The sequence below is a fragment of the Onychostoma macrolepis genome, chromosome 18 (assembly GCF_012432095.1).
Source record: "Onychostoma macrolepis isolate SWU-2019 chromosome 18, ASM1243209v1, whole genome shotgun sequence".
Lineage (NCBI taxonomy): Eukaryota > Metazoa > Chordata > Actinopteri > Cypriniformes > Cyprinidae > Onychostoma > Onychostoma macrolepis.
The window spans coordinates 1656136-1668388 of record NC_081172.1 but is presented as its reverse complement, the minus strand read 5'-3'; the positions used below and the strand labels follow the sequence as shown (position 1 = coordinate 1668388).

At 35.4% G+C, this 12253-nt stretch overlaps 1 protein-coding gene across 5 annotated transcripts in view; it reads right to left on the bottom strand.

Moving 5' to 3' along the window:
• The window catches only part of lrch3 (leucine-rich repeats and calponin homology (CH) domain containing 3), a 35392-nt gene extending 23438 nt beyond the window's left edge, over nt 1–11954 (bottom strand). For 3 of the 5 annotated variants that reach the window (XM_058751378.1, XM_058751379.1, XM_058751380.1), the window contains exon 1: nt 11544–11952. In XM_058751378.1, coding sequence (XP_058607361.1) covers nt 11544–11799 — 256 coding nt within the window. In that variant the 5' untranslated portion in view covers nt 11800–11952. Of the gene's footprint in view, nt 1–11543 lie in introns of all 5 variants that reach the window. The other 2 variants (XM_058751375.1, XM_058751376.1) reach the window with 2 other exon arrangements.
• Between the last annotated feature and the right edge of the window lie 299 nt (nt 11955–12253).

The following is a 12253-nucleotide window of genomic DNA, read 5'->3' as shown; positions in this document are numbered from 1 at the left end:
TCCCACAATACTCCATGTCAGATTCACAATCTCTTTAACCGTTTAGTACATGTTTAGGGGTAAACAAAGTGCCTTCCGCATCAAGATTTAGGATCTTTTTCAGAACTAATCCAGAAATCTTGCTTTAATTTCATCAGAAATTCAAGAAACTCTTTATATATTTAAATGCACACACACACACACACTTTAAACCCAGAGGACAAACACTCAAACAAGGGACCCCATGACCACCAAAAATAGCTGCCGGACTAGGAACGAGATAAGTGTCCATTTTTCTGTTCTGGCTTACATGAAAGAGGCCAGTATATCCTCACTGGTGCTCCAACACTCATTTGACTCAACCAGATTCTGAGTTAATAATAGCAAAGTGTGGAGAGACGTCAGACAATCGTCATGCAGGAGATGCTACAGATCTTACAGATGCTTCAGACAACACATGGCAGCTGTGATAGCATTTGTATTTTAGCTGTGCGCGGTTTGACAGGACCGAACTTACCTGACAAAGTTTGTTTTGAGAACAATCTAATCTTAAAATTCACTGGGTTTTTCTGCATTTAATTTCTACAGTGTCTGATGTCAACTTCATTACCAAAAATGACAATATAAACTCAATTAAATTTTTTTTTTTTTTAAATATTTTATATGCATTTTCTGAATACATTTACATTTTCTGAATATACAAATAGCACAAACTACAATATAAAGCCAATGAAAATGTACGCTATTTCAAAAGATTGTCTGTATTTTCCGAATACATATTTATTTAAAAAGATTCAGAACTTTTAAAACGATGTTATCAGTATTTTCGGAAAATATTTACATTTTCTGAATATACTACTAGCATAAATGACAATACACTTCATCTATTTTAATAGATTTAACAGATTTTGTCTGTATTTTCTGAATACATTTACATTTAAAAAGATTCAGAACTTTTAAAACGATTTTATCAGTATTTTCGGAAAATATTTACATTTTCTGAATATGCTAATAGCAAAAACCACAACATAAAAACGATGAAAACTATAAAAAAAAAATATAAATAAAATATTTTTCTAAATAAACAAATTCTATTTTCTACATAAAAACAAATGAAAGCTTCAACAGGAGAAAAAAAAACAATATAAAAATGATGAAAATGTGTATTTTAATACATTTTTAAAACAATTTTGTTCAGTATTTTCTGAACGTTTACATTTTGTGAATATACTAATAGCAAAACTTACAATAAAAACACAATGAAAATGTGCATTTAAAAACATTACATGAACATTTTCATTCTTCTGAATATACTAACTGGAACAAAAGACTTACAAAAATAGAGAGCAAATAGATAAATATTGTGATGTATATTACACATTGTCAAAAGGCTAAAAAAGTTACTGATAACTTTTCTTTAATTATATTGCACAGTTCAAGAAGTTTTCTTAAACCTCTGCCATCTTACAGGCCTGGATCAGTGTTTTGCAACACATCATAATGTAATCAGATCCGCAGCCTTTATATGTTGTTTGTGGAGGTGTGTGGATGTACTGATGGCTTTCCAATCCACACTGGATCTATATTTGTAACAGTGCAGCTGTGCAGAGATCCGGGATGGGGAACACAGGAAGTGCTGCTGACTGTAACGTCTGCTTCCTACACTGACTGCTACCTAAAACCAGCACAAAAACGCAGCACGGATCCATTACGGAGAACTCGACTTTTATAATAAAGTAGGCAGATGTTTCAGATGAGCACAAGCAGCTTCTGTGTCTTTCTGAGTCATATTCTACAGAAAATAAACAAGGCATAAGGAGTTTCGCTTTTCAGACGCTCATGCAAACCTTATAAACACACACTGTTATTGAAAACACCCACTAAACAAGCATAAAGTGGGATCAGATTATATCAGGCCTAAACAGGATCCAAAACACTTGTCCTTAACAGTCTCTGATCCCTGTGACGATCTGTTTACAAACCATACTGCAATTCTGAAAACAACCAACATTATGCAACATCAAAGAGCAAAGACTGAGTAATGTGCATCTCCTCTTCTCGTTTTTGGTTTATATTTCCCCTCTGAGTGTCCAGCACAGGACAGCATTTCAGCATGACTCGTAGCCTCAAATATAGACAGTAATATCCAGATGACTTCACTTCCTCCATGCTTGTACACAACAGTCATCAGTTCTGGCCTCGAGGCGAGACAACGGCAGACAGACTCACTGCAATAATCTTCAATCCTGCATCTCCCTCGAAGGATTCCTTCTAGATCAAATATCTCTCTCGTAAGCCTTTTCAATAAAACACACTGCAAAATAACACCAAATACAAACCATACATTTCTAGTCTAAAATAAAAGAATCCTATTTTTTTGCTAGTCAGAACAACCAGCCATCATTTTGAAACAGCTACACATGCAAAGTTGATTCAAAATGTTTAATACAAGAAGTAAAATACAGTTAAAACCCTTAATCAACCGTGCTAATGCGCATTTACATGCATACATACACACATCCATAAAAGTTGAGTGTTGAAACAGTTTAACATTCTCACAACAATGATGAACTAAACTGGTCTAATAACTTGATATGTAGGAAACATTCTGGCCAAGTACAAAAAATGCATGAATTACTGTGATATTAGTGTATAATTGTGTTGTTTCATGTTATATAAATCAAAGAATATCATGAATATTCAATATATCACCCAGCCCAGAATAAATCTACACTAAATTAAATTAACAAGGCCACGAAATTTAACAGTTCCTACAATTTCTTGCACTTTTCTGTCATGGACACATCAGGTCACCATGTGACACGACAGACAACGATGCACAAAAACCTCCTCCAGCAAAATGAAGACAAGCTCATTCTTCTTTCTTTGTCTATGTCTGAGATGTGTTTGAGAGCAGAAGACACGCCAGTGTATATTTAAGTGCTCATCATGTTGCAACCAAGAGGTCTTCTGCGGTGAACTTGACATGCCTGCTTATATAAGGCCAAGAGCTTCAGTTCAAAACAAAGCATGGCGTGGGAAAGTGTGTAATTGCAATGTCTCTGACTTTTCACAAGTAAACTAACATGACCACAGTCCACAGCACTCTGAGAGAAATAACGTTTCTCAAACAACTTGTGCAAGCTAGAACATATCAGCACCAAAATCCAACAACAATCAAATAAAAACTAAACTTCATTCAGTGCTATGACATTATTGACACACGACTATTTAGCACATTTTATTCCCAAGCTGTCATTACAGTAACACAAAAAAAAGTATTTAAGAAAGAAAGAAAGAAAGAGAGAGAGAAAGAAAGAAAGAGAGAGAGAAAGAAAGAAAGAAAGAATAAATGAAAAAAGACAAAACGTTACATTTAAGTTTTAAGATGGAACAGGACCCAAAAATGTTCTAGAGATTTCTTGATTCAGTCTTAAAAGGTTTATTAATCTAATTAAACAAAAAAGCAACAAAATGTTTTTAAAGTTAATCTTAGTTTTTTTTTTTTTTTTAATCTAAAACTCAATGTGGTTCCATTAAATCTCCTTTCATACAAGGTAATCAAAGAAAATAATAGATAAATAACAAAAAAATTAAAATAAATTAATAGCCTAAACAACCAACAAATAACTAATTCAATATCCAATAAATTAATAACCAACTAACAAATATATAACTAAAAAACTAAAAATAACTAAATACAAGAGTTCCACAGGAGTCCTTTAGGAGTTGAAACCATCACAATAAAATATCTTCACAAAACCTTAAGAGTGCTAATTAACCAGAATAGCCAATAACTCTATTATCAATAGAACTGTGAGTCTAAAATTCACAACCAAGCCTCCATATATCTGCCAAGACTGCAGGATCAAAATATTTACTTCCATCTTGAAGAAAACTTTATCAACTGACAAGACAACAGCAACTACCACTAAGTACAGCACACATTTCTAAATAGGAGTGTGTAGTTAATTAAACAGTCAGCGGGGACAATCGTTCTGTCTGCACTGTTGGTGTCGTTGAATTGACAGCGGTCCAGAAGGCCTTGTAATCGCTTTCCGAGGGAGGACACCTGTTCTGAGTCTTCTGAGCTGAGGGAAGACAGCGTCCCTTAGCAGGAGACCAGTACATTTGGCACAGTTCACAGGACAACACAGCCAATGCAATCAGACGAGGAAATATGAGGTCAAATATCACGTCAAGTCAGCAAAGACTTACAAACATTCTCAACAATAGCTGCTTGACTATGAATTATTCAATACGAACTGCCAACAGATCAACAGATGACGCATAGATTACACCACAGGTAGAGCATTCAGATCTGTGACTCATTAAAATTACTTCCCTTTACACACAGTAAGAAATGCTAGAACTTTTAACGGAGAAAAAAAAAAAGAAGTTAAAACACTTCCTGATAAACCTGTTATTATTTACCATGTAACTCTGTAATGCAACATTTACAGTGCAATGTTGGCACAGAAGTGCTTCTGAAGTGGCATTTGAGTGTCCTTTTCTGCATAAATAAATTTACACAGCAATTACAACTGTATACTTTGATACTGGAGCTGAGCTGGGTCAGAGCAGGCATAATTTAGTCTGGCTTTTATGCAGCATTGCATTTTTACACTGAATTTTAAGCAGGCACATAGCAGCCTTAACTCTGCTGTGTAAAGACACTTTAAGTTACATGTTTTGTTGTGGTTTTAGAGATAAGTAATCCTATGCCAAGTTTACACTTTACACAGTCTGGCTTTTATATGACATTGCTTTTTTACACTGGCACGGAGCAGTCTTAACTCAGATGCGTAAAGACGCATATATACTGGAAAAAGTGGTCATCAAGAAGTGTTCATTAGATCTCTGTCTCTGTGTGTCTCTAGTGTGTAATTAGTTCCTTATTAAATAAAATGAAAAATTGCATTAGTCTTAACACGGCAATTTGTTCAATTTTACTGTACACTGTAAAAAAAATGCCCTAAAATTTACGGTAAAAAACCGGCAGCTGTGGTTGTCAGAATTATACCGTAAAATATACGGTGGCAACGTTTTAGGTTTTACGGTTTTAACTTAAATTGACAGTTAAATACCGTAATTTCAGTTAAATACCATAAACTGATATAACGTTAATATAACAACCTATTGAAATACTGAAAACTAAGAAGAAACCTAGTTATTTCAAAGAAAAAACATCAAATTCAAACAAAATTTGAAATGCAACGCAGGGAATTCTGGGAACGTCAATTTACGGTTTTTCCCTGTAAATTTTACATTCTTTTTCACTTCCAAAAGCGGTATTTCACCGTAAAATTGTCTGAAATGTCTATTACAGTTTTTCACCGTATATATTAGGGGAACTTACTGTTAACCATTTAACAGGTTTTTACCGTAGCTTTTTCACAGAATTTGTTGTAAAAAAAAAAAAAAAAAAAAAAAAATCTACATAGTTGTATTCCGGTTATCAGTGTTGTATAATTTAGATTTAAGAAGTTAGAATAGGTCTAGCCTATATATATATATATATATATTTAATTATATAGATCACTAAATTCAATTCAATTCAATCCATATCAAGTTTATATGTATAGCGCTCTTCACGATACAAATAGTTGCAAAGCAGCTTTACAGAAAATGTAAGTTTCTATTTTAAAATTTCTACATTATATTTAGTAGGGGTGCAATGGATCGTAGATGATCCGTGATCCTTACGGACCAGTCCCCACGGTTCGGCAAACATGTGATTCGCGGATTAATTGATCAATTCAACCAGTATAGACTAAAGGTTATCATTTGCACGTGTTTACCAATTTACACATTCAAGCAATTTCAGACCATTCAGATGAAGGAGAAATCGAATCGGGCCTTGCGCGCCGTTTTGTGCGCTCTGCCGCTGTCGCACACACTCGAAGCACGCACAGAGAGAGAGCGGCGTTTCGGACAGCGCCTCAACGGATGGATACACACAAAGTTATGTGAAAATACCCGTTTTGTCAAGTATTCTGGTAAACATAGTAGGTTATGTCCATGTCTTAAGTTAACGAGAACAGCTGACTAAGAAAAAACCGAATGTGTGTCAGTATTAGGTCCGTGCATTTAGTCTTAAAGAGACAGCAGCCTAGAAATACCTACTTCTGTCTTGTCTGCTAATCAAACAACACCACAGCATTAACAAAGATTAATCTGTATTTAACTTATGCAGTAAGCATTATTGTGTTGTTTTACACTTAATTTTTACATTTCTGCACCTTAATATTACTGTTACTGTCTTTATATAGCCTATAATTTTATGTCGTAGTCTGTACATCTATGCTTGGAGTTTGTGCAGTTGTTCTTGTTGTATTACTGACTTTAGTAGTTAAGCTAGTAGTTCTGCTGAGGTATAGAAATACTTAAAGTTTTTAGTAATAAATTATTATTTTTTTTTTTTTGCTGATCCGAAAAACGATCCGATCCGTGACTCAAAATTCGTAGTATGATCCGAACCGTGAGTTTCGTGATCCGTTGCACCACTAATATTTAGTTGTAGCTTATCAGTGGTGACTGTCAAGTTGATGTCCATATGGCTGAAATGTACGGTAAAATCATGTAGTTAGTTCATGACATGTATTCAAATAGACGGTGAACACTATTAACATCAATGATTATATGTTGCGATTAAACTTATAGCAAAATTTGTAGTTATGTATGTTGTTTGAGGGTTGGCATTAGGGGTGTGCCATATCATATCGTCCACGATAATAAATTTTTACATGATAAAAAAAGTGTCATATCGCAATATCAATGATATAGCGATGCAATGACGTAGTGTTGTCAAAAGACCCGGTACTTCGGTACCAAGTCGGTACTAAAAAAATGAAAACGTCACAGTACCAGGTTTTTTTTAAGTACCGGTGGTACCGAGTACCCGGTCAACCCGGTTCTTGACGCGTACGGCCCTATGATTTCCGCGATGCAGAAAACGCAGGCGGAATCTCAGAATCCAGTTATAAAAAGGGAATTTACAGTTTAACACGGAATTTGTCAAAGTTTGGATGAATTAATCAAAAGTAGGTCATTACACTTAAATCAAATCGCGACATGGACTAGTATCTGTAAATATTAAACCGCAAATGTCGATTCAGACATGAATCCACCATGTTCTGCGAGTCTCTGTGTGAATGAATGAATGAATGGCAGAGACGTGTGTTTTTTTTTTACTACACACAGTGAAGCGCGTGACGCTCGCGGTGATTTCAGCATCTGCCGTCTCAATGAGGACATAAATACATAAACAACACCTACAGAACTGCTCTGAGAGTCACTTCACGAGCATTTTACCGTTTCATTTGAGTAAAACCAGCGTCATATCATATAGCTACACACAGAAATTTAAAGGAATTCACGGCAACCCGTCAAAATAAAAGTTTATCTTAAAGACATTGTGCCAGAAATATATTACTATTATTTAGTAGAATGTATGTGATACTATTACTTCTGTTGAAAAAAATTACTATTTATTTTTAAAGAAATAATCACACAATATTTCTTCCATATTTTAATTTTAATTGTAATAGTAAATCCCCTTTATTTACCAAAAAAATTTAATGTGTTTAAATTTCATTAATTAAAAGACAAATTACATTTGGGTGAAACTTTACTGTTTTTCATACTTTTATTATTTGCGGAAAAACTTGAAACACAATTTAAATAAGTATAAAGAATGGCATTGATTTTTGTACATTTTATTTTTGTTTGACTTTATTATTAAAAATAGTGTGTTTTTTAATTAGCATGTGGTACTGAAATTGGTAACGAGAACTGTGGATTTTCAATGGTATCGGTACCGAATACTGAAATTTTGGTACCGTGACAACACTACAATGACGTATTTACTATGGATGCACCAAAATAAGCAAAAAGACCGAATAAATTGTACTGAACAATGACGGGTGGTTGTTGCTGGTTTCTGTATGATGATTAAAAATCGCAAAATGGCCTTAAACAATTAAATACACTGCAGAACGTTATGTTTTCTAATACACGCATGAATTGCATGTGTTCAAACAGCGCTGCAGGAGCTCGCGACGCTGTCTCGTTAGCCAGGGTTCAAAGTCCAAACCACGAAAGAAATCTGCGCTGAAACGGTGTTACTCGTCAGCTGCTCAGTCACACTTTTATTAATTTTTACAAGGCATGTGACAATGTGATACGTGCATCTTCCCAAATTAGTAATGAGAATAATTTATAAACCTGCTGCTGTCAACAAAAAGAAGCACAGAGGACTTCCTGCAGGTTTCCGTCAAAATAAAAGCTCCATCAACATTCATATGTTAGTATTGTAATATTACTGTTGTTCTGTTAAATAAAATTAAAAAGTAAGACAATAATAATGATAATAATAATTACAACAGCTCTGTTAATACCTTTATTATAACGTTCACATTGGGATCTGTAATATTTTCTAATGTTTTAAAAGAATTCCCTTCTGCTCAACAAGGCTGCATTTATTTGTATGAAGGGGTCTCAAAAATGGCCACAAAACTTTATTTTACTAACTTATTAATTTTAAGTTAAACTGTGCTTTGTTTGGTATAATGTCTGCTAGAATGTTAAAAAACGTTCAGTGTTAAATAAGTATTTTTAAACTGTTGTTTTGTATTAGTGTACAATGTTTAAAAATAATAATTTATTCCATGTAGTGTCCATTTCATTCATTTAACATTTAATATCAGAGGCATCCAAGTTATTTGACACATTTGAACATTCTTTTAAAAAAAGTAACAATTACTTTCCCTGGTACTTGGTTACTTTTATAATGATGTAACTGTTACTATTTGTGAGAAGTAACTAGTAACTATAACTACTTTTTTAAAGTAACTTGCCCAACAGTGGTCACTACTATTGCACTTTAATGCTGCTTCTGCCAGCTTATGATAATAGATTTACACTTCGAATTAGGTAGTCTGTCATCAATGACAGCAGCTCATTGGAAAAGGATGGAAATTGCCCTTCATTGTGTTTGCACTAATAAAGTTATTAGTGCCGATTGCTGCGGCCTGCCAGCTGCAATCACCAATAAAACGTTGTTCCATATTTTTTTTGAATATCGTCATAAATATCATTATTTGCAAATATTCTTGAAATATCGAGATATAATTTTGAGGCTATATCGCCCAACCCTAGTTGGCATCATCTGAGGTCCTCTTGTAATGTCAAAAACATTGTTTATTCAATCTCTGGCATTCACAGCTGTCTCTTTCTCTCCTAAATTTAATAAGTAGCCTTACCAGAGAAAAAAAATAAATAAATAAATTTAAAAAAAGTCATTACAGATAAACCTCTTACAGTCAAAATCAAGAGCCGATGTTAAACTGTTATTATCACCCTAAAGTGACCTCACTAAAAAAAGACCCATAAACTATCTGGCAGAAACAAAGCTATGGCACTCACAATCTGTCATTAGCAAACCATAACAAACTCACAGCAAAGCAATATAGCTATTTTTGGGGTTACAGCATTGAAAGCTTTCCTTTATTTTTTTCCCGTTCATTCCTACAGTCTGCATTTTTGTGAACCGGCTTTGGATGAGAACGAAATCAGACAATTTTGTGTGCATCCCAGCATGCACTGCACAGACGATCAATATTGACACAGACACAAGACACCAAGTGTGCTCAGGATCAGAGCTGTAGTCCTGAGCTACGATGACCATTTCCTATTTTCAGACCGTGCCACACAACACTGGGCAGCTAACTAGGGTAACACTTACTAGACCTAGGCTTTGTTAAATATGATCAGGAATAACTTGCATTAAGAGAAACCACTTTAAAGGTTAAAGATGCTGTGAGTTATGCATCTAAATTATGCACAATGCAATTACCTCCTTGTGTTATATAGCTGATGTCTACAATAAAAACAGTTTTCTGCATTTACCTTCCCTTTGCAATAGTAATTTGAGACATTAAGCATCATTTACATTATGCTTTAGACTAAAATAAATTAAATTCTAATTTTCTCAGCAATTTTAAACTGAAAACCACTAAGCAACTGTACACACGAGGTGTCATTGTGGTATTGTCAGAACTGTTAAGAAGAGTAATGAACCTGTCTATCTGCATGCCATCAATCAGGTAGTTATTTACCAGTCATGTAAACACTTAAAACATACAGCAGTCCGCAAAAACCTTCAGACAGATGTTTATATAGCCTGGACTGGTTTTACTGTACACACAACTCATTTAAAGAGGTTTATGCAACTTAAAATCTAAAATATTTTATAAACATATGGAGTCCTATACATATGCTCTCATGCAGGTCACATGCTTTTCTGATTGCGATGAAATGAAAATCACATGTCCAAACACGTCTAGAAACTCCTACACCGTGAGGCCTGCACCTGTATGTGTCAGATAAGCAAGCTACATTACAGTAGGGCATGTTTTAATATGCACGGAGGATGCAGGCATTTAACGATTTTTTTAATGAACAGAATAGTGCTAATATTGTCCTTCTCAGTCACTATGCACATACATGTGCTTTAAAAGGCGCTATATAAAATCTGTTTATCTGCTATAGTAATAAAATACAGCACATATTAACCTCACGATCAAACAGGGTCTCATATAATAAACATCAGAGATTTTTAAACGGAGGTTCGGAGAGGAGTTTAAAGAGAAACAGTGCAACCAAAACAATTAAAAAACAAACTTTTGTTTGCTTCTATTTCTTCATTTGTAAGCCGCTGTTGATAAAAGCATTGCTAAATGACTAAATGTGAATGTAAATATTCACAGTACAAATTGGGTCTTTAAACATATAGAGGCCTTTTAAGTTCTAGGATGGGGGTCCCTTGGATGAGGACATTTGGGGGGGTCTAAAACATTTAAAAACACTGTAAAACCCTTGATTCACATGATCATCAGCATCCTGTCAATATTATAATAAAAAGCCTTGACTGGATCTCCTATGATCCAACAACTTAGCAATGTCCATGTAAATACGAAACCCTTTAATATGATAGCATTCCTCAAAATAATGACCAAACCTTGTAATCACACCTTTAAGTTAACAAGATGACATATGACAACCAAAACACATTTCAGATGATTATCACGCCTCAGTTTGATAATCAAACACATTAACCTGATGATGACCAACATCATAAACCTCTGAACCTGTCAAACAAACCCAATGTTTGGGTCTCAGATAACCTGAAGTAGTCAACGTTTGAAGTGTTGTGGTTTTAGGACAACTTTGATAATAGGTTTTGATCCACTTTTGTATATGGAGCTCAATTTGACACATATTTGCCAGATTACCACATTAACACAACCATGACCTGAAAGTTTATGAGGTAATCTTAACTTTAGACAATTTCTGAAGAGGAAACGTTCACATTTCTTGGACACAAATGACCGATCATGAGGTAAGATGGGCTTCCAGCCCAGCACACACCCGTGTGTTTACACCAGTCAAACACAGCATAAACTAGCGTTAAAACTCGACCACCGCGGCGTTAGCTTAGCTTCTGGACGGGTTAACGGTTAAAACGGTTAAAAGGGAACGGAATGTAAAGGTTAGCTCGTTACCGGCGCGTGTGGTGTCGGTCAGGTCGTGTCCGGCGGCGCTCCGCGGGAACTCCTTCAGCTTCCTGCCGCTGAGGGTGAGCGCTCCGGTGGCCGCCGCCTCGTCCAGCGCCCGGTCCAGCGAGCGGCTCCAGGACGCGGCTCCGGGAGCATTGGATAATCCGTGATGAGCAACTCCCGCCGCCGTAGCTCCGGAGGGGTGACCGATGGTAAAAGAGGGCACGGCGCTTTCCGCAGAGAGCAACACCGAAGCCGCCATTACACAGCTAACACTCCCGCTGGATCGTCACGGGCCCCGCACGAGCGCGGACAGTGGCAGTGCGCATGCGCAGCGCGCGGAGGGTAGAGAGACGCACCGATCGACGGAGCACCGGCGAGGACACTAACGTCAGCGCGTGCGTGGATTGAAACAACTCACTTCTCAAATCTTTTTGTCTAACTAGTAATAATTAATGTGACAGATCCTTGAAACAATTTGATTTTTTTTTTTTTATTAATTAATTTCCTTACCTCTGCTTATTCATGTTCCCGTTTATGTAATATTACTATTTCTTTTTGTAAATATATATATCATATTTAGATTTTAAGATTATTTTATTTTTTATATTTTTATACATTTTAATGTGACATTCTTGAAACAATTTGAGGATTTTTAAAAATGATTCTGTTGATGTTTAATTTGCTATCCTCTGCTTATTAATGTTTTCGTTTAA